Raw genomic sequence first — 21,996 nt, 5'->3', positions numbered from 1 at the left:
TGTACTTCATGATAGTCATAAATTTGAGTCAATCGATTTCACCTTTATTCATGAAAAAATCCCAAATATTCCAAAATTTAGAACAATTTGCAATTTTCAAAATTTAAATTTCTCTGCTTTTAAAGCAGGAAGTGATACCTCATAAAATATTTATTACTTAACATTCCCCACATATCTACATTATGTTGGCAGTATTTTGTAAATGTCATTTTATTTTTTAGGACGTTAGAAGGCTTAGAATTTTAGAAGCAATTCTTAAAACTTTTAAGGACCAGTTCAGGTCTGAAGTCACTTTGTGGGGCTTACATAGTGGAACACCCCCATAAATTACCCCATTGTAGTAACTAGACCCCTCAAGTTCCTCAAAACTGATTTTATAAACTTTGTTAACCCTTTGGGTGTTCCACAAGAATGAAAGGAAAATGGAGATGAAATTTCTAAATTAAACTTTTTTGGCAGATTTTCCTTTTTCTTATTTATTTAAGTTTTACACAATAATAGCATTTTTTTAAATAAATAAAAAATATGTTTAGTGTCTTTATAGTCTGAGAGCCATAGTTTTCTTTATTTTGTGACCGATTGTCTTAGGTAAGGTCTAATTTTTTGTGGGATGAGGTGATGGTTTGAATGGCACTATTTTGGGGGACATACGCCTTTTTGATCGCTTGCTGTTGGAATTTTTGTGATGTGAGGTGAAAAGAAAGGTTTTTTTGGCACAGTTTTTTTTTTATGGTGTTTAGCTGAGGGGTTAGGTCATGTGATATTTTATAGAGCTGGCTGTTACGGACACGGCAATACCTAATACTGTATGTATCCTTTTTTTTATTTATTTCACTTTAACTAACAAAATAATAGCATTTAAAAAAAAATATTATGTTTTAATGTCTTCATATTTTTGAGCGATTTTCTCATGTAGTTGCTCATTTTTTGCCAGATGAGGTGATGGCTTTATTGGTGCCATTTTGTGAGACATATGTCCCTTTAATCACTTGGTGTTGCACTTTTTGTGATGTAAGGTGCCAAAAATGGCTTTTTTTTTTAAATTTGAAATTAATCCTCCTCCTACCACGACCACGGCGGCAAGGACAGGACGCTTTACAGATGTGTTGTTGATGGAGGACATGCAGAGCTTTTTCAGTCCTACACATCGCCACAGCCCTTCGGGATCCAGCCTTAGAGAATGACTCGACCGACAGATAGCAGACTACCTCGCCTTAACTGCAGATATCGACACTCTGAGGAGCGACAAACCCCTTGACTACTGGGTGTGCAGGCTTGACCTGTGGCCTGAGCTATCCCAGTTTGCGATAGAACTTCTGGCCTGCCCCGCTTCAAGTGTCCTGTCAGAAAGGACCTTCAGTGCAGCAGGAGGCATTGTCAATGACAAAAGAAGTCGCCTCGGTCAAAAAAGTGTTGATTACCTCACCTTTATTAAGATAAATGAGTCATGGATCCCGAAGGGACTGACAGTAGGGGATACGTTTGACTAACAAAAGGCCTGATGACATGCCTTGGCCTCAAAATGGTCCCCACGCTGCTGTATTTAATGTCTGCATACCGGATTACTTTCGTGAATTCTCCGCCGCCAACTAGGGTTCAAGCCGCAATGTTTTAGTCACGGCTGCAACAATACCTAATTTTTCAGGCATGTGTACATGCCTAATTTTACTGGCCTCTGGTGCTGCACTGTGGCTGCAAAAACAAAACAAAAGGCACATACATGTCAATTCCCCCTTCGTGATCGGTACCTTGTTGTGGTGAAGGGGCTTGCGTATCACAATGAAGCGATCATCACCTCTATGAGTGTGTTGGTAATGTTGCCACACCCCAGATGATAAGGCCATTGCTTCATTATGATCAGACTAAAAGCGATCGGCTGGATAATTTTTCATAGAAAAAACATAATATTTTTTTTTTAAGTTGTATGGGTTTTTAATACATAAAATAAAAAAAATCCTAATAAAGTCTCTTAATAGTTTATTAGAAATAATGCAGACAATTTAAAAAATCCCCATCAATTCCAATACAAAGCAAGTGCAGAGTTTAGAACAAAATTATTTCAGGATGTCGTAATGGTTCGTTAATTCGACAATGGTTAATCAATTCGACACACGTCCCCGGATAGGGGACGTAACAGGGATTAAACTGATAGGAATAGTACTAGTTAAGACACCACTCATATAGGGTGTCACAGCATATTGCTCCGTGCATGCGCAGTGCCCCAACTTGGGCGTAAGAGGACCGACCAAGCTGCTTTTTCCATCTCTCGGTTCCTAAAATCAATTCCGTTTGGTGTATCAGAGTTTGGTCTGTCACTGTGAAGGCAGTCGAAGGTACCCAGCCTAAATTTGTTTTCACAAAAGGCAATCCCTGATATGGGACGTAACAGGGATTAAACTGATGAGAATAGAACTACAGAAAATACCACTCATATCGGGTGAGACAAAAAATTGCACAGCGCAGACGCAGTGACCGTGGATTAAAACAAAGGGGAGGGAGCCAGCATTTTTTTTTACCATCTCCCCGTTCGAAAAATCAATTCAATAAATGGACCCCAGATTGGGGACGTAACAGGGATTAAACTGATGAGAAGAAAACTACAGAAAATATCACTCATATCGGGTGTGAGAGTAAATTGCATGGCGCAGACGCAGTGACCGTGGATTCAAACAAAGGGGAGGGAGCCGGCGTTTTTTTAACCATCTCCCCGTTCGAAAGATCAATTCAATTCACCTTTCGGGGACCCTTGGTGTTGTACGTGGCTGGGTGGAGGAAGAAACCTTCAATGACATCAACGGGACATGGCTAGCTTGGTATCCAACCTTGTGCAAAAGGGGAGTTTGCAGTTGGGCAAATGGACTGTTTGCAGTTGTTTGCGGTGCATTAAAAGGGGAGTTTGGTCTGTCAATGTCTGTGAAGCGGGGCGTAACCCTTACACTACCTGATCAATACAACATCATATCTGATCGTATACACACACTGGATGTTTTAAACCATGTTGTTCAAAAAAATTTAGGATTGTTAGGTGATTTATGCCCTTTATGGATTAAAACCCAACTCTGCGTCAACTATGCAATTTTCCATGGGAGTTTTGCCATGGATCCCCCTCCGACATGCCACAGTCCAGGTGTTAGTCCCCTTGAAACAACTTTTCCATCACTACTGTGGCTAGAAAGAGTCCCTGTGGGTTTTTAAAATTCGCCTGCCTATTGAAGTCAATGGCGGTTCGCCCAGTTCGCCGAATTCGCAAACATTTGCAAACATTTCGCGAACGGAAAATTTTATGTTCGTGACACCTCTATATACTGAATCATTTGATATTTTTATAGATACGGTCGTCACCTAATATGTGTATTTTTTCCATTTTTTTCTATTTTCTATTATAAAATCAGGGGAAAGGGGCATTTTTTTTTCTTTTTTTACTTGAAACTTTATTTATTTTTTATTAAAAACACAATTTTTTAGCTTTTTTTAAAACTTTATTTCTGTCCCACTCTGGGACTTCCACTTTTGAGTGTCTGATCCCCTCTGTTATGCATTACAATACATCTGTATTGTAATGCATTGCTCGTTAGTGTATTGCACTGAGTAAGGCCTCATGCACACAACCGTTGTGTGTTTTGTGGTCCGCAAACCGCGTATCCTCAATTTGCGGAACGGCACGGGCAGCCTTTAATATAACTGCCTATTCTTGTCTGCAAAGCAGGAACAAGAATAGGACTGGTTATATTTTTTTTGCAGACGACGGAACGGAGCAACGAATGCGGACAGCATACGGAGTGCTGCCCGCATCTTTTGCAGCCCCATTGAAGTGAATGGGTCCGCATCCAAGCAGCCAAAACTGACCAAAACAACGGCCGTGTGCATGAGGCCATATACACTAACAGGTTGCCTAGGAGACCCAGCCTGGGGAAGGATCTCTTTGGCTCCTGTAGAAGGCAGGTCCCGATGCTTTTACAGCAATGCTGGTGGATACAGCAGGGACTACGTCTATCAGGGACTGCTGGGCCCCTGCAGTGATTGGGCGTGCACTGCTCTGGTGCCCACCCGATCACCATGATGTAATAGTACGTCAAAACTATTATGTCATATGTCGGGAAGGATTAAGAAATACCAATTTTTGGCTATTTTCATTTATATGTTTTATTTGGGAGTCCCCTGTGTCCATGGAATGGTTCTGTGAGTGTTTAAATGTCTCTTATGGGAAAGATGGAGATAACTGAGTGTTGTAATTGGTAGTCCAGTGAATGGAGACGCAGTCATGTAAGCATCTACCTTTTCATTCACACAAGGAACTCAAGGACCATCATTCTTGTGCGCATTGGGTGTTCCACCAACCAGTTGGAACCCAGGCAATATTTAATTTATTACCAGGTGATGTATGCTCTTCATGGGCCAATCCTTTCAAGTCGATGGGAGACAAATCAAAAATAAAATGAGACCATTTACACAATTCGGCATGGACGTTGACAACTGACTGGTGAGTCACTGGGAGAAATATGCTTAGAAGCTCTGTGCTAGAGAATCAAGGGGATGGTACTCTCCTTGAAAGAAAACCTCAGTCTCAAAAATCAACAGTTGTAGAAGAAGGGACCCATACACTTCTCTTACACAGATGTTCTCTGCTTGGGTTTCTGCACTAGACTTCAAATTAGAGCTTCGATCCATGACTAAATAAAATGGGCAGTTTTTTGTACTGACTTTGGATGCTTCATAATTAGAGACAAACAAATCGAAGTCAAACTAATTTGCTTTTATTCGAATTTCAGGAACAATTCGATTTGTCATGGAGCCTAATTTCTTCACGCTTCGTGGTAATGAATCTATTTTTCCTGAAATGAGTGTTAAAAAAATACTCACCTCACCCATTTGCACAGAGAGGCCGTTGTGGCCATCTTGATTGAAGAAACGTCACCACATCACTACGCTGGCTGAGAAAATGGTTAAGGTGAGTATGTTTTTTTTTAATCCTGATTAACCCCTGAAAGGCCTCAATTTTAATGTCAGATGCCGTGATCAGCTATAAACGCGGCATCTGAGGCTTTCAATGATGGGTAACATAACAAATCAAATTTCTTTGTGAAATTCGGCGAAGCAGCCAACTTCGCTCATCACTATTCATATTTTTATTAATCAGAACTGTTCACTTCCTGTGTCCCATGGGTGTAAAGATGAAAATTAAAACAGACTTATATTTAACCTAAATTCCTTTTATTTGAAGACATTAACCAGTTAAATGCAAATAATCAGGAAATATTTACCTCTAGAGCAATCCGGTCCCAAAAATCCCGGGAAGCAATGACAATGCCCAGATATGCATTCTCCATTCCCATTACAGTTGGTTGAACAATCATCCATCATTTCTGTGAGTGAATAAAATGGCATAAAGTAGACTGCGTTAAAGTTTGGATTCAGCTGTAAATGTAATGTGCTATGAGTGACTCAATTGCAGTGAAATTGCTGCAAATTTACCTCTGCCGTAAAAAATAATCATACTAGCTTTTATTCTGATATACCGAGGACTTATAATAAGTATTTGAGTATATAGAATTTTTTCTCGGATGAATAAAATTGTCATAAAATCAGTGACATTAGAGAAATATGATTCACTATAAAGTATGTAAAACTGAACAAATAAATTTCTAAATGGAGCCCTTGATGTGAGATTAATACAGTTATACAGTCACTTGCTCAGGTTCGATATATGGGGGGAAAAAAGATAATTTGTACGTGGGAGTCTTCAAAAAGTTTGATACTGTCAATATATCACAAGCACAACAAAAGTGTTTGCTGGACTCCACCAGATCCAGAATCTACAATATGAAGAAAATGCTATGTTTGATGAATATAGAATAAATGGTGGTTACGCATCATTTAGATTTACTGGAGGATATGACGAATTCCTCATACATCAAGTTGCACATTTACCTGGAAAGATCCATAAGTTAAACTGTTGTCTAAATTATCCTTTGGACATTATCATCATTTATACTGGGCTGAAAACAATAGCTCACAGACGTATGCTTCTCCCGTGCTATATAGCTAATGTTTTCTATAACGTAATAAATAAGCTGTTATCATGACTCTACTCCACCATCATCGTACAGGCTGTGAAGCCACTTCTTGGTCCCCATAGAACTTAGGGGGCCCAGATAGTCTCACTAAAAATTTTTATGGAAGTCACAGACCTAAAAAAAATGTTCCAGCAACTTCAGGAATTCTGATAATTGAGGTCAGTGCTACAGTATTTTGAGTTTTAGAATGGGGGGGAAACCAATGCCAGGAGTGGATCACAAACGGAGGGGACACATATAGGAAATACTGAGTATTCTCCTCTTTCAAAAGTCTTACTTTGAATCCAATTCTAGCCTTGGCTGCAGAAATTGCATGCATTAAAAAAGAAAAACAACCTGAGTGTAGAAACCCAGCCTTAAAGAAAATATACAGAAGAACAACAATAAATTAAATTTTTTATACTTCAAGCAAAATTGTCTCCAGCACATGGCTACTTGGCCAAATGCTTGTGCAACCGATGGAGGCCTAAGCCTCATCTTAACAGCCTATAAAAAGTAATACTATCAACTGGGAACTATAGGAGGATTTATTAGGAAAAATTCACAAAACTTAAAGACATGCACCATTTTCTGGCACAAAACATAGGTGTGTGGCTACCCATAATTGTGGCTACCCACATCTCCCATTGTCATAAATTTGATTTAATTTTTGCCAACTCATAAATTCATGCATTCAATTACTATGATATTGCTGAATGTAGGATTTATTGTTCATGATTGACAAATATTGGTTACTAAAGGAGAACACTTACCGATTGCTGTTGTCAATACTATGACTTGCTCTTTCTTCTTGCCATCATTGTAAAAAGCCAAATGCCAGGCACCTTGATCCATGTATTCAATAAAACCTGTCTCTTGTAACGATGGCAGAAAAATACTTCGAGGTGCATGCTGTGGGTTCTCTGTATTTTTCGGTTCTTGCTTTTTCAAGTGTTTCCCATCCATCAGCTTTACAAAATCAAACTGTGTAAAGATCAAGTACAATTCACATTGAATTAGTCTGGATACAGAGCACACCACAGCATATTGTTGTAGAAGGTAGAACATAATGATACCAGTGTTTTATTATAAAATCATACAATAGATAATGTCAGTTTTATGTGGTTAAACGTCTACTATACAATTCACTGTAACCAATAAAATAATGTCTCATTTGATATATTACTATGGAGGCAAAGTAGGTTGTGATTTTTTGCTCCAGTATGACATACACAGAGTTCCAAGATTGCTCTTGTGCTGCTTCAATTCTCTAGAATGAGATCCTACTAATCAGCAAACACAGTTTGTAGACTTTCACTTCAATGGGATTTGCTGACATGCATAGTTGCTAACTGTCCTGAATTTGCCAGCACTGTCCCAGGTTGAAAATAGGTGGAGCTAATTTAAATCCTACCCATAAGTGGCTGTTTCTGGGCAGGTTCAGGGGCATTCCCAGGGCAATTCCCGATTTTACCAACTGAATGTATGGACATGTCATTCATCACAAACAATTGGCCTTCTCTAATTTTCTGAACCCTTTTGTGGAGCACCTTGCCATTGATATGTTGGAGATTTCCCTTATAAATCTTCCAACATCACTGAAGGGCTCTAGATAATCTTTAGATCATTGCAGTTGCTCAGTTTGAGGAACTGTAAGGGATTGATCTCACTTATCGCCGCTAATGTGATCTAACATGCCAACATATCACTTTTTGAACCAATGCACACAGATATTTTGTGGGTATACTGTATGTTACACAAATCTATAATATTAATATGCTGCTGTCACACCTGTAACAGGTCTTAGAAGGTCTGAAAGATTATCAGCACATTAGTGATCTCACAGCCTCTTTTGGTTTCACTTTGCGTGTTGCTGGTATGTCCGCACCTCCTGTTCAGGTGTGGATCATGTGACCTTTACCTATCACCATTTAGTTTGACTTTACCCATCAATTCTCGCTCTGGATAGCTTTATTTGGTTTTGGAATAGTTGGAGTGTGGTTCTTGTTGAAATCCTGTTCATCCACCGTCCTCAGAAGTTAAGTGTTCCGCTTGTTGTGTTTTGTTCCCCCCTCCCCCCCGGTTGTTTACTAAGCCTCAGTGAGATGCTGGTTCCTTTACCAGGGAAGGAAGGGCTTGTCTCTGCCCTGTCATTACCTTTAGGGCATTCGAGGGTCACCAGGGTTTTCTAGGTTCCTGTGTATGGGCATCCTTATCATCGAGAGGTGCCCATACGGATAGGAGTTAGGGTCAGGAGCAGGGTTTTATAGGTGGTGACCCTTTTCCTCCCCTAGCGGTGAGGCCTAGTGTCTTTCCCCTTCCTTCTTGTTGTTCTCCCCTACTACATCTGTGACAACTGCCTTTATAGACTATTTGCCCTCGCTGATAAGCCGAGGAGTCACGTGAGACGTCACGTTGGAGACTCCATACCACGTGGGAAGCCGCGATAGGTAGAACAACACGAGAAGCGAGTCCAGCGTGTGATGAAGTGTGGTAAAGTATACCTACCACAGTATTTTCTGTTTATTCTGCTGGGACAGATCTGTACATCTACGGAGGTTGGGACACTATATCATATCTACGTGTTTTTTCCGGCAAGAGGCAAGATCTGCCTGTCGGTTTATCCTGCTATACCGGAGCGTAGTGCTTGGTCACTCATCTAGGACTGTGACCTACGCATCATCATTTATCCTGCAGGCATTTGCGGTCACCAGCTGTTATAGAGGCTATACTGGGACTCGGATCATTTTAGAGTTTTATTGTTGCTGTTTTTCTGCCGATTTGATTGTTATCATAAAGTTGTTCTGAGACATCAACTGGCCTAGTGCTGTTGTTTATTCCTGAACAACTAGGGAACACCATTGGCATGAATGCATGTGCTTGGTTTGGTGCATTGTTTAGGTAGGTGGTATGTGTTAAACCCACATGATTGCTAGGCCCCACAGTTTCACAGCATATCATTACTCAGAGCATCCTATTGCATGTTCTGACTCCTTTCATTGCAGCCAGCATTAACTCTTTCAGCAATTTGTGCTACAGTAACCCCTACAGTAACAGTAGGATCAGACCAGATGGGCTAGTCTTCATTGCTCAAGTGCATCAATGAGCCTTGGGTCCCCATAACCCTGTCAATTGGTCACCAGATGTTCTTCCTTGGACCACTTTAAGTAGGCATTAATCACCTCGTACCAGGAAGGGCCAATAAGATCTGCTGTTTTGGAGATGCTCTCTCAATCATTAAGCCATCACAATGCCTTAATGATTCTTGTCAAAGTTGCTCAAACCTGTATTCTTGCCCATTTTTTCTGATTCCACAAAACATCAAGCACTGCATGTTCATTTGCTGTCCTATATATCCCACTCTTTGTCAGTTGACTTTGTAACAATCAATGCTATTCACTTCACCTGTCAGAGGGTTCATTGCCACAGCTGATCAGTGTATATGTATATGCACTGGTGTCATATGAATTATGAATAATAGCCATAATTAGGGTTGAGTGAATCGTGCTTGGATTGCTGTATCCGAACCCAATTTGTTTAAAAACGTTGTCTTCTTCTTACTGTAAAATGTTTGGAGGTCTCTCCGAAGTTTTTGCAAATATCGCAACACTTACCTTTTCTCGCTTCTATCACATGTCAGATCATTTGGCATAAATTACTGTATAAAAATACTAAGCTGAAGGTACTAAGGTTTGTGCCTTGCAATATTTGCAGAAATCTTGGAAAGGCCTCCACGAAGGACATACATTTTACAGTAGAACAAAGCCCATAATATTAAGGTAGTTTTTAAAAGAATTAGGTTGGGATACAACAATCGGAACCCGATTCGCTCTACCATAGTCATAAGATGTATAAAGAAGGAACCTTGTGCTTTCTAAGCATAGCAATGACATTTATATTCAGATAACATGCTGGATGTTCATCTTATTTTACCTTTTTCAATTTCAATATGTCAGATTTCTCCCAATTAGTAAAATAAGATATGGACGCAGAGACGCTTCCTCAGAATATTTAAGGTAGAATAAAAATGTCCTTTAGTCATTATATTTTATATTTTCTGCTTCTATGGTAAAATCATTAATTGAGGAAAGCATATTAAGTACCTGTGTGTGTGTCGGTGGGATATTTCTCCTTCCATATATGCCAAGAAGGGAGTCTTTTGAGAAGGAAACATTGAATTTTAAGTACATTGGATGGTGAATTGTAACTTGAAAACGCCAGAATAATCCAGGTGGGATATTCTGCTCAATCTGCTTCCCAATTTCCACTTCTCCAGAGTCGATTGCTCTACCTTTTTGATTCACTGCAGAAACAGAGACCAAAATAAGCAAAATAAAACTAGACAATTCCACAAAAGACATAACATAAAGACACAAGAAGATTTAAATAACTCAAAGGCCTTTTCTTCCAGAGGAAGATCTCCACTGATCAAGGAATTAAAGTGAACCCCAACGTTTTTGCTTTTTAATCCAGGCTTAGCCATTTAATCAGTTCTGAAAGGAATGGCTGCATGTAGATTTACAACACTAACTTTGTTTTGTACATTCAGAGCTGTGTCAAGGTTGGTAGAGACTCCAGGCCAAAATTGGTAGTGACCCCTTTCATAAAATGTGTAGATAAATAATGCTGGACAAAACATTAGAGACCTGTCAGCAGATCCTGCCAATGTTGGCATCATCCAACAAATATTAGGGCAGCTCCATTGTCTAAAGTGTCTGTGTTTAGGAACTTTAAAATGAGGAAGTCATTACATTTCCTGCCCCTAAATCACCACTACAATTTTGTACACAATGGTATCACAGATGAAGCTGAGGCCGATCAATACACATTGCTTTAGTGAGCGTGTACAAGATTCCTTCACAGCCACCTTGAGATTGCATACAGTATCTCAGGCAGTAGGACATCAGTCAAATCAGGATTGCACGACTCCTCAAGCATACAAGACCAACAAGATGACTCTAGTGGTAATTTAGATACAGTTTATGCTACCTTAGAGCTTCATACAGTACATTCCTTAATGCCGCAGGAAACATTTCAAACAAAACAATAGCTAACAAATAACAAGACCGGAAGCAATGCCTTGGAGACTTCTTAAACAAAACAATAGCTGTAGTCTCCAAGGCATTGCTCCTGGTTAGCCAGAATCCTATTCCATGCTGATGAGGGGCAACACCCCGAAACAGCTGTCTGTGGTTGGATAACTGGCTTAGGTCTTGCCCTGTCACATCTTTAAGGCTTGTAAAAGAACAGGATCTTGACATAGGGACCACTTAATATGGTGGATCAGGTGATCTCTATAATGGGGACACCCCTTTGCTTGGTTTTCCTTCCTTTGAGGGATATCTGTCTTTCACTGTGTTGAAGACTCATAACTGGGGCTCCACAGCTATTTTTCAGGGGACATTTCAGACAGGGGCATATTTAAAAACCTATTACCATTGTGAAAGGCCCCAATGTAATTTTTGCCCACCTGAAGTTCACTGAATTTTTTACTTGTAAGCTCATTCAATAAGAAAAAAATGTGGCTCCCAGGAAATAAATATTAAAATGAATGTCCCTAGCTTTAACGACTATATAACAAAATTTTATAAGTAATGTACACTAATATCTCTAATAGAAATAAATTTTAATTATTCAAGAAATCCTCTATCAAGCCCTACCTCTTTTATTTAAATATATCAATCCTAAAAAAGCATAAGGATATTCAATACATTAGTCTAGTGCCAATGGATAATGTGATACGGGTTGACTCTTTCACATGTAGGAGAGACATAAATATAGAAAGGTCAGCAAAGCACAGCTAAACAACCTCCAAACAAGCTTTCATGTGCACAGAGCGATAGTATCAGGCTGGATTTGTTCCAATGTATTTTCGGCAGATGCCTAGGTCCCTGTGGTATAAGGGATGTGAGTGATATCAAGCACACGCTGAATTGACTTGGACCAGCTGCAACAATAATTACATGGATCATTATAAGGTTGTTTTTGTGATTTTTTTTTTTTAAAGAGGAAAGCAATGCTAATGTTAGTGTATGGGATATAATATTACGGGTTAATATGTTCGACAATGGGTACTGGGCTCCAGAGTGTAGATGCCAAGGACATTTATGAACAATTTCTGCTGGATGAAAAAATCCCATCTCTAGCATATATTTCCTCATACGTGCTCATGCATGGATGTATTAAGGATTCTCCTTAGGGAATCTTAAAGGGATTGTCTCACTTCATCAAATGGCATTGATCATGTAGAGAGTTAATACAAGGCACTTATTTATGTATTGTGATTGTCCATATTGCCTCCTTTGCTGGCTTGATTCCTTTTCCAATCACATTATACACATCTCGTTTCCATGGTTACGACCACCCAGCAATCCAGCAGCCGTGAACCTGCTTGCACACTAGAGAAAAAAGCCTAATTGAACTCCTGGCCATCAGAGAGGCCAGATTGCAGGGTAGTCATAACACCTGGATATGAGCAGTGTATAATGTAATGGTAAAAGTAATCAAGCCAGCAAAGGAGGCTATATGGACAATCACAATATATTAGTAAGTGCCTTGTATTAACCGTGTCTACATGACAAATGCAATTTCTTAAGTAAGATAACCCCTTTAAGCCCTCTGATGTACCTCCATATAGGTGTCTTACTTGTACATATTCATACAGAAACCATGAGAAAAACATTGTTTCCTGTTAAATTGCAAGCTGTGTTAGGTAGATGTTCTCCACTAGATGCATTGCTTATATGGGAGAATACAATGCCTCATGCAGGCCCCATATGGCAGGTCACAAAATATCTATGGCTAGGCAATGCAGAACCATGTGAACTCTCGGCACCACTGTACAAACACCATGCACATGACTTTGCCATAAACATGAGGATAATGGGATATTCACATCTGGACATTTATGGCATGCCCACAGGATATATCATTAATGTTTGGTGGGTGTGGATCTCACACCTATCATCCTTGAGAACAGAGTCCCTGTCATGCAGCCAGTGTGAATGGAGTGGTGACCTTGCATGAGTATCTCTATGGATTCACTTCAATGGTGGTCCCGAAAACAACTTGGCATGTTTACTCTGCCGTTTCCAGAACTCCCAGACAGCCATGCATGGGTAGCTACTTCTCCAATCACAGTGGCCAAGAGAATGGGGCGACATTCGCAAGATGTGGGGTTCGCATCTGTCAGACTTTTATGGCATATACTATGGTTGTGCTATAGATGTCTAGATGAGAATAACCCTTTAAAGCACAGAGAAAACAGATGGCCCCTGAGCAAGATCACTAGGTTGGTCTCTTTTTGTACAACTGCGGATTTATTAACACTGAGATGATCATCATAGAGGTTATCTCTCGTGCTTATCTAAAGAGTGTGCCAGTTTCTCTGGTAGATCACAATGCACTAATAACCATGAGCTAAGTGAATTATCGACAGCTTCTTAACTGCAATCTAATGGCTAATAGCCAGACCTAATAGTTGGACTGTATGCCTACAGGGCACCTTGAGTGTCTGAGTTCCAAGCACCACCACTGGTTAGCTGTTTGAGGAGGCTGCAGCACTCCAGTGAGCACTATGGCCTCATCACAGCTTACCAAGCACAGTGTCATACATAGTACAGCAGGTGTGCTTGGTATTGTAGTTGTCACGAGGGTGTCAAGAACCACGCCTGACTCCGTTATACCCGGGGGTCAGGAAGTCGCAGCGGTTGGCTGCGCACTCTATGTAGAAAGATAGGGCTGTTTCTTTATGGTAGCTTTCTGGGTTTGCTTTGCAACCCTTTTTGGCTCACTCAGGGATCCGTAGCTCCTTCTCCTCAGCTGTTCCTTGTCCAGCACTCCCAACCTCCTTATATTCCCCTCTCCCACTTCTCTGGTTGCCAGATATAGAGCTTCCTGCCTGGACTTCTATACTGACCCACTGGAGCTGTGTTGCTGCGTTCCCTGGTTGTTGTTCCAGAACGTTACCCTCCGGATCCCTGTTGGGCCTTTGTGGTCTGCTGTTGTTGCCCACCTGGGATTATATGTTTGTCTGTATTGTCTGTCCTCTCCTTGGTGTTTTCCTTTTAGTGTCAGTGGTGCGGACTAGTGATCCCACCGCCCCGTTCACTACCTAGGGCTCATCTTAGGGAAAGCCAGGGTTTAGGCATGTGATCGGCGTACGGGTGAGGAACCCGTCTAGGGACATCAGGGCAGTCAGGTGCCAGCCGCAAGGTGAGTCAGGGGTCACCACCTTTCCCTCTCCCTTAGGCAGGGCCTTCCCCTTTCCCTCCCTTTGCGTGACGCCGGTCATTACAGTAGTCCAGACCCATTCACTTGAATGAAACTGCACTGCACAAAGGCCATCTGACAAATGAAAGTGACATCACTTGTCTAGGCTCTGGAGCGCTGCAGCCTCTTCAAATAGCTGATTGGCAGGGGTGTCAAGAGTCATATCCTGACCAATCAGATAACGATGACCTATTCTGAGGATAGGTCATCATTTTCAATATGCTACTTAGGGAAAACCACTTTATGTTTGTATCAAATTGAAGTAAAAGTAAGAGCAATGTTTCAACTCCATGACACAGAATTTTTCACAATTTTGGCTTTGTGCACTGTGACGTGAACGCATATCACACTGCATCTCTTTTTCCCTCGAAAAACCAAACCTTTTGTTGTGGAAATCATGATTTTTCTTTTAATTAACACATCGTCTTGACTTTTTCAAGAGGCCTGTATATCTCACTTTTGTTGAATCCACAATAGCTAACGTAAAACATTTTTTTTTCTCACTCTCATAATAGGACCGAGAAGTTGACAAGTGGGAAGAAGTTGAACAATGGCATTCTTCATGTGCTTATCTATAGACCAGTGCTTGGAACAATTTGTATCCGCAGTGATTTTTACTGTGGATTCTGAAAAAACACAAAAGGCTCCATGAAGCAGTAGGGGTAAGCTCTAGAGTATTATAATCCGCTCTGTATTAAATATTAAGGAATCAAGCAATGTCTTGCTGAGCTTTGCAATGAATGAGGATGCAGACTTCTAAAATCCATAGTGCCGTTAATGTCAAGCACTGAATATACAGAACATATATTACGGTCTTTACCTTGAATGTATTCAACTACCGTATATCTGTACAATTTATCATTTTAATTTCGTTGGGGCTTTATTGTCATTATAGAATATGATTATACAACATACTGTTATATACTGTAGCTTTGTGTCTTAATAGATTGTATATGCTCTTTGCTGTAACTAGCTGTTAGCTTTTCTTCTTTGCTCTTTGTAATGTAGCAGCAACATAAGCTCATAACATTGTTTCTCTGCAAGATGTTACCTTTTTATTGCTGCTTCCAAGGGTATTCTCCTATGAACTTATAAAATGCTTAATAAAAATTCCACTTATTTTAACATTGATTTTTGTGGCTGGATTCTTTCTGCCAGTGTATGCTTCTCTAATCCTAACTTATTAAAATTTTTGAAAAGCAATCCAGCAGCCATTTCACACTGGGGCTTGAAAACTGAGTAAAATATATTTTCAATATACATTTAGTGTTGACTATTTTGGCTTTCACTTTAAAAACATACATTTTATTTCTTTTGCCCATGAAGACTTAGACTTTCAACTCTTAGAGCAGCAAGAATTGTAGCATTAGCCTATGTTCTTGTCCGGGTATAAGGAGTACATTGTGAGGCCTATATTGTGATGTTTTTCTGGACTTCTCTGGATTTCCCTTGTATTTCTAGTGCATGTTTTCTTGAATTATTCACTGCTTGAACAGATCACTAAGTGAAAGGTATAATTACATTAAGTTGGGCTAGCCCTAAAATGCATTGTGCCTGGTTTAACAGTGAATTTCCTGCTGACGACTTCCTTTAATATGGCATAGTAATGTGAATGTATGCAATAAGCATGTTAATAACACAAAAAAACATTTTTGCCACATTTCACTGAATTGTGAAATGGTTCAAGATTTGTTGATTCAAAAGAGAATGGAAAAAAAAATTATTCTTTGCTAATTGGCAAAAGAAAACCTGAAAGATGAGTTATTTGCTGAACAAATCACAACGCACAGAGAATCATGAATCGTCAAAACACGAAGCACACAAACAGTTTACCCACTTCTAGTCACCCACTTCAGGTTAATAGTCTAATGTTTTTGTTTCTTGGACTATCTAGTTATTAATTTTTAATTGGATAAGATATGACTGTACAATTTCCCATTTAAAAAGAGCTATAGTATTCTCCTGTTTTTGTTGGCCAGGGGAAAATGCACATTTCTGGGTTTATAAAAACAAACCCCATTGGGCCAATTAAAATGCATTGTAGTGAACTTTAAAATCATTAAGAACAATATAAGACAAACCATAACAAACCTAACATTTCCTTTCCTCTCAATTTCATGGACTTTACTGCAGTGAACCTGGTCAAACCAAATTATTAATTTTATTATGGTAATAAAATTTGTGCATTTCAAGTAACTGCCGAAGAACATCATTTGTCTGATTTCTTAATGGAGTAACTCAATACTTTGCTGAAACCTTTATTCTTGAAGAAGAAACCTCATTAAAATATCTCTTGATGATCTTTCCTTCTTGGCGTCGGCTACATTGAAGTCATAGTCTACTGAGGTTTCACTTGCTAGAAATTTGTTGGGTCTTAAGAATTTCACTGTGGTTTTCAAATGAAAAGTAATATGCTCTCTGCAAAGTCTCCTTTGGAAAATTCATTATCAGACCAATTACAATATTAAATAAGATATACTCTGTAGTGTAAAATTAATGAAACTGTCTATATGTTGACATCGACACACTGAGTTTATTGAATATATTTCTACAATACTTCTGAGAAAAATGCAAACCAAACTCAACGCATACTTTGCATATTATACAACTTTAAAGAGAAATATATAGATATTTTTTATTTCTGCTAATTAAACCCAGATAGTGACACATGTTTTTTCTAATCTCTTTTTATTTTCTGATTTTAGATTTTAATTTCCTGAACATAATTATGAGGGCTGCCATGTTGCCTGGGCTGTTAACAGCATTTAGGGATATGCTTTAACCCCTTAGGGACCCATGACGTACCGGTACGGCATGGATCCCGAGTCCTTAAGGACCCACGACGTACCGGTACGTCATCTATAGTTCTGATCACCACGGGCCGGCAGGAGGTGATCGGAACAAGGTGCCTGCTCAAATCATTGAGCAGGCACCTTGGCTAAAAGCAGCAAACCGCAGGTCAATTCAGACCTGCGGTTTGCGGCTTTTTATTGCGCGGGCGGAATGCCATCGGGTCCCCATGGGCCACGGAAGCTGTATGAGTAATACACACAGTATTAATCATACAGCCAACGCATTCCAATACAGAAGTATTGAAATGCATTGTAAAGGAATATACCCCCAAAGTGGGACAAAAAATAAAATGAAAAAATAAAGTTGAAAAAATAAAGTTTTCCCCCCAAAAATTTAAAGTTTCAAGTAAAAATAAACAAAAACTTCATTTTCCCCAAATAAAGTTAAAAAAATTGGTAAAAAATAGGGAAAAAAAGTATACATATTAGGTATCGTGATAAAAAAGCGTTTTGCCCACCAAAATAGTACCAATCTAACCGTCACCTCATACCGCAAAAAATGAGCCCCTACCTGAGACAATCACCCAAAAAATAAAAATAAACTGGCTCAGAATATGGAGACACTAAAACCTCATTTTTTTGGTTTAAAAAAAACTTACATAAATAAAAAAAAGTACACATATTTGGTATCGCCGTGTTCGTATAGCCTGGCTCTATAAAAATATCACATGACCTAACCCCTCAGATGAACACTGTAAAAAAAAAAAAAAAAAAACTGTGCTAATTAAACTATTTTTTATCACCTTACATCACAAAAAGTGTAATAGCAAGTGATCAAAAAGTAATATGCACTCCAAAACAGTGCCAATCAAACCGCCATCTCATTCCAAGAAAAATAAGACCCTACTTAAGATAATCGCCCAAAAACTGAAAAAACTATGGCTCTCAGAATATAGAGACACTAAAACCAGATTTTTTTTTTTGTTTCCAAAATTATATTATTGTGTAAAACTTACATAAATAAAAAAAGTATACATATTAGGTATCTCCGCGTCCGTATCGCCCGTTTCTATAAAAATATCACATGACCTAACCCCTCAGATGAACTTAAAATTTTTAAATAAAAACTGTGTTAAATAAACCATTTTTTTTCACCTTACATCACAAAAAGTGTAATAGCAAGCGATCAAAAAGTCACACGCACCCCAAAATAGTGCCAATAAAACCGTCATCTTATCCCGCAAAAATAATACCCTACCCAAGGTAATCGTCCAAAAACTGAAAAAATTATGGCTCTCAGACTATGGAAACACTAAAGCATGATTCAAAAATGAAATCATTGTGTAAAACTTACATAAATAAAAAATAGTTAACATATTAGGTATCGCCGTGTCCGTATCGACCAGCTCTAAAAAAATAACTAATTTGTCAGATGAATGTTATAAATAACAAAAAATAAAAACTGTGCCAAAACAGCTATTTCTTGTTATCTGGCCTCACAAAAAGTGTAATATAGAGCAACCAAAAATCATATGTACCCTAAACTAGTACCAACAATACTGCCAACCTATCCCGTAGTTTCTAAAATGGGGGCCAATTTTTGGGCGTTTCTACTGTAGGGGTGCATTAGGGGAGCTTTAAATGGGACATGGTGTAAAAAAAAAAACAGTCCAGCAAAATCTGCCTTCCTAAAACCGCATGGAATTCCTTTCACTCTGCACCCTGCCGTGTGCCTGTACAGCTGTTTACGACCACATATGGGGTGTTTCTGTAAACTACAGAATCATGGCCATAAATATTGAGTTTTGTTTGGCTGTTAACCCTTGCTTTGTTACTGGGAAAAATTGATTAAAATAGAAAATTTGACATAAAATTGAAATTCTAAAATTTCATCTCAATTTGCCAATAACTCTTGTGGAACACCTAAAGGGTTAACAATGTTTGTAAAATCTGTTTTGAATACCTTGAGGGGTGTAGTTTCTTACATGGGGTCACTTTTATGGAGTTTCTACTCTAGGGTTGCATCAGGCGGGCTTCAAATGGGACATGGTGTCCAAAAAAACAGTCCTGCAAAATCTGTCTTCCAAAAACCGTATGGCATTCCTTTCCTTCTGCGCCCTGCCGTGTGCCCGTACAGTAGTTTACGACCACATATGGGGCGTTTCTGTAAACTACAGAGTAAGGGCCATAAATATTGAGTTTTGTTTGGCTGTTAACCCTTGTTTTGTAACTGGAAAAAAATTATTAAAATCGAAAATCTGCCAAAAAAGGGAAATTTTGAAATTGTATCTCTATTTTCCATTAGTTCTTGTGGAACACCTAAAGGGTTAACAAAGTTTGTAAAATCAGTTTTGAATACCTTGAGGGGTGTAGTTTCTAGAATGGGGTCATTTTTGGGTGGTTTCCATTATGTAAGCCTCTTAAAGTGACTGAACTGGTCCCTAAAAACTGTGTTTTTGAAAATTTCTGAATAATTTCAAGATTTGCTTCTAAGCCTTGTAACATCCCCAAAAAATAAAATATCATTCTCAAAATGATCCAAACATGAAGTAGACATATGGGGAATGTAAAGTAATAACTATTTTTGGAGGTATTACTATGTATTATAGAAGTAGAGAAATTGAAACTTGGAAATTTGCCATTTTTTTTAATTCTTTGGTAAATTTGGTATTTTTTTTATAAATAAAAATGATTTATTTTTTACTTCATTTTACCAGTGTCATGAAGTACAATATGTGACGAAAAAACGATCTCAGAATGGCCTGGATGAGTTAAAGCGTTTTAAAGTTATCAGCACTTAAAGTGACACAGGTCAGATTTGCAAAAAATGGCCAAGTCCAGAAGGTGAAATAGGGCAGAGTCCTTAAGGGGTTAAAAACACAATAGAAGTCCCATTCTCTATAGAAGAATTTTCTAGACACAAGAGGTCAGAAGGGAATAGATAAGCTGTGTTATTAACTATTATGAATGTGGTCCTGTACTATTTATATATAGATGATACCTGTCATTATAATCCTGCCTGTAATGACAAGCAAATGGCAGCAGTGATTTGTACAGACCAAGTGGTATTGCCTATTATTAGGCTTTGTAGAAAGTCCCATTTTTTTTAAGTATAGTAACATAGAAACTTAAAAATACCATCACCAAAAATAGTTTTTAATATATTTAGCCTAAAAACTTGATTTAATGAAAGGTAATTTTCTGGTGACACTGATCCTTTAAAAAAATTAATAATCTAAATTAAATTATATGAATACCATCCAAGGTACATTGAGATGACTAAAATTGTGTCTGCTACTGGAATTGCAGGACAACCAAAATAGATTTGTGCCATCTTTGTTAAGTAAAAAAAATACAAATTGAAAGTAGGTTTGAGAAGGTTGCCTGAGGTGGCCCAAAGACTCCTCTTTCACATAAGAAAACAACAGTGTTATGGCTTAGGCATGGTAGGTGGAAACATCTGTTAGAGAGTTTGCCCTTGGGGCCAAGAGCATTAGATCATGCTTCTGATATTAAACAGCATTTACTTGATCCAGGAATTATTAGGAACACCTGTTCTATTTCTCATTAATGTGATTATCTAGTCAACCAATCACATGGCAGTTGCTTCAATGCATGTAGGGTTGTGGTCCTGGTCAAGACAATCTCCTGAACTCCAAACTGAATGTCAGAATGGGAAAGAAAGGTGGGCTACAACAGCAGAAGACCCCACCGGGTACCACTCATCTCCACTACAAATAGGAAAAAGAGGCTACAATTTGCACGAGCTCACCAAAATTGGACTGTTGAAGACTGGAAAAATGTTGCCTGGTCTGATGAGTCTCGATTTCTGTTGAGACATTCAAAGGGTAGAGTCCGAATTTGGCGTAAACAGAATTAGAAAATGCATCCATCATGGCTTGTTACCACTGTGCAGGCTGGTGGTGGTGGTGTAATGGTGTGGGGGATGTTTTCTGGGCACACTTTAGGCCCCTTAGTGCCAATTAGCCATCGTTTAAATGCCACAGGCTACCTGAGCATTGTTTCTGACCATGTCTATCCCTTCATGACCACCATGTACCCATCCTCTGATGGCTACTTCCAGCAGGATAATGCACCATGTCACAAAGCTCAAATCATTTCAAATTAGTTTCTTGGACATGACAATGAGTTCACTGTACTAAAATGGCCCCACAGTCACCAGATCTCAACCCAATAGAGCATCTTTGGGATGTGGTGGAACGGGAGCTTCGTGCCCTGGATGTGCATCCCTCAAATCTCCATCAACTGCAAGATGCTATCCTATCAATATGGGCCAACATTTCTAAAGATCAGCACCTCTTTGAATCAATGCCACGTAGAATTAAGGCAGTTCTGAAGGCAAAGGGGGGGTCCAACACCGTAGTGTTCCTAATAATTCTTTAGGTGAGCGTATATACACATATTGTTGGAAGGCACAAGGGAGATTTGTGTCACTGAGGTTCCTGGCCTCGGTGAAGTAAGAGCCAGTATTTCAGGTGTCAGCGGCAGTAGCTGGTTGACACTTTGTTATTTAGCATAACTATGAATAGCTTATCCGGGACGGATCTTAATGGGAATAATTATAGTGCTGGGTGGGTGACTACTCCCCATGTTCCAGGCCAGGTTTTGACTGGCCACCAAAGAAACAGTCAGGTGGTGGTGATTACCTCTCTGACTGTGGAGCTCTGTGGAGGGCTGTATGGGATCAGAGTCTGAGCTGGAGTTGCTGTGCCTGAAAGACTGAGGACAAAGCGATGTCCACATACACCCCGTGGGGTTATGGTACTGTGCAAAACCATGCCTGTGCTGTGCTATAAATACAGTTTCTTGAATACCAGCTGGATCAAGCCGGTCACTGCTGATTACGGCCTTAATATTTT

The 21,996-nt window shown here is 39.2% G+C and overlaps 1 protein-coding gene across 3 annotated transcripts in view; it reads right to left on the bottom strand.

The window, feature by feature from the left end:
- TENM1 (teneurin transmembrane protein 1) overlaps positions 1-21,996 on the bottom strand; it is a 766,344-nt gene that overhangs the window by 283,521 nt on the left and 460,827 nt on the right. For all 3 annotated transcript variants that reach the window (XM_044305876.1, XM_044305878.1, XM_044305877.1), the window contains exons 10-12: positions 10,157-10,356; positions 6,827-7,037; positions 5,262-5,363 (exon numbers count right to left, since the gene is read on the bottom strand). In XM_044305876.1, the coding sequence (XP_044161811.1) occupies positions 5,262-5,363; positions 6,827-7,037; positions 10,157-10,356 (513 nt within the window). The remainder of the gene's footprint in view (positions 1-5,261; positions 5,364-6,826; positions 7,038-10,156; positions 10,357-21,996) is intronic.

The sequence above is a fragment of the Bufo gargarizans genome, chromosome 9 (assembly GCF_014858855.1).
Source record: "Bufo gargarizans isolate SCDJY-AF-19 chromosome 9, ASM1485885v1, whole genome shotgun sequence".
In the NCBI taxonomy this organism is placed as follows: domain Eukaryota; kingdom Metazoa; phylum Chordata; class Amphibia; order Anura; family Bufonidae; genus Bufo; species Bufo gargarizans.
The sequence above is the reverse complement of the archived record's forward strand: the minus strand, read 5'-3'. Positions and strand labels throughout refer to the sequence as shown.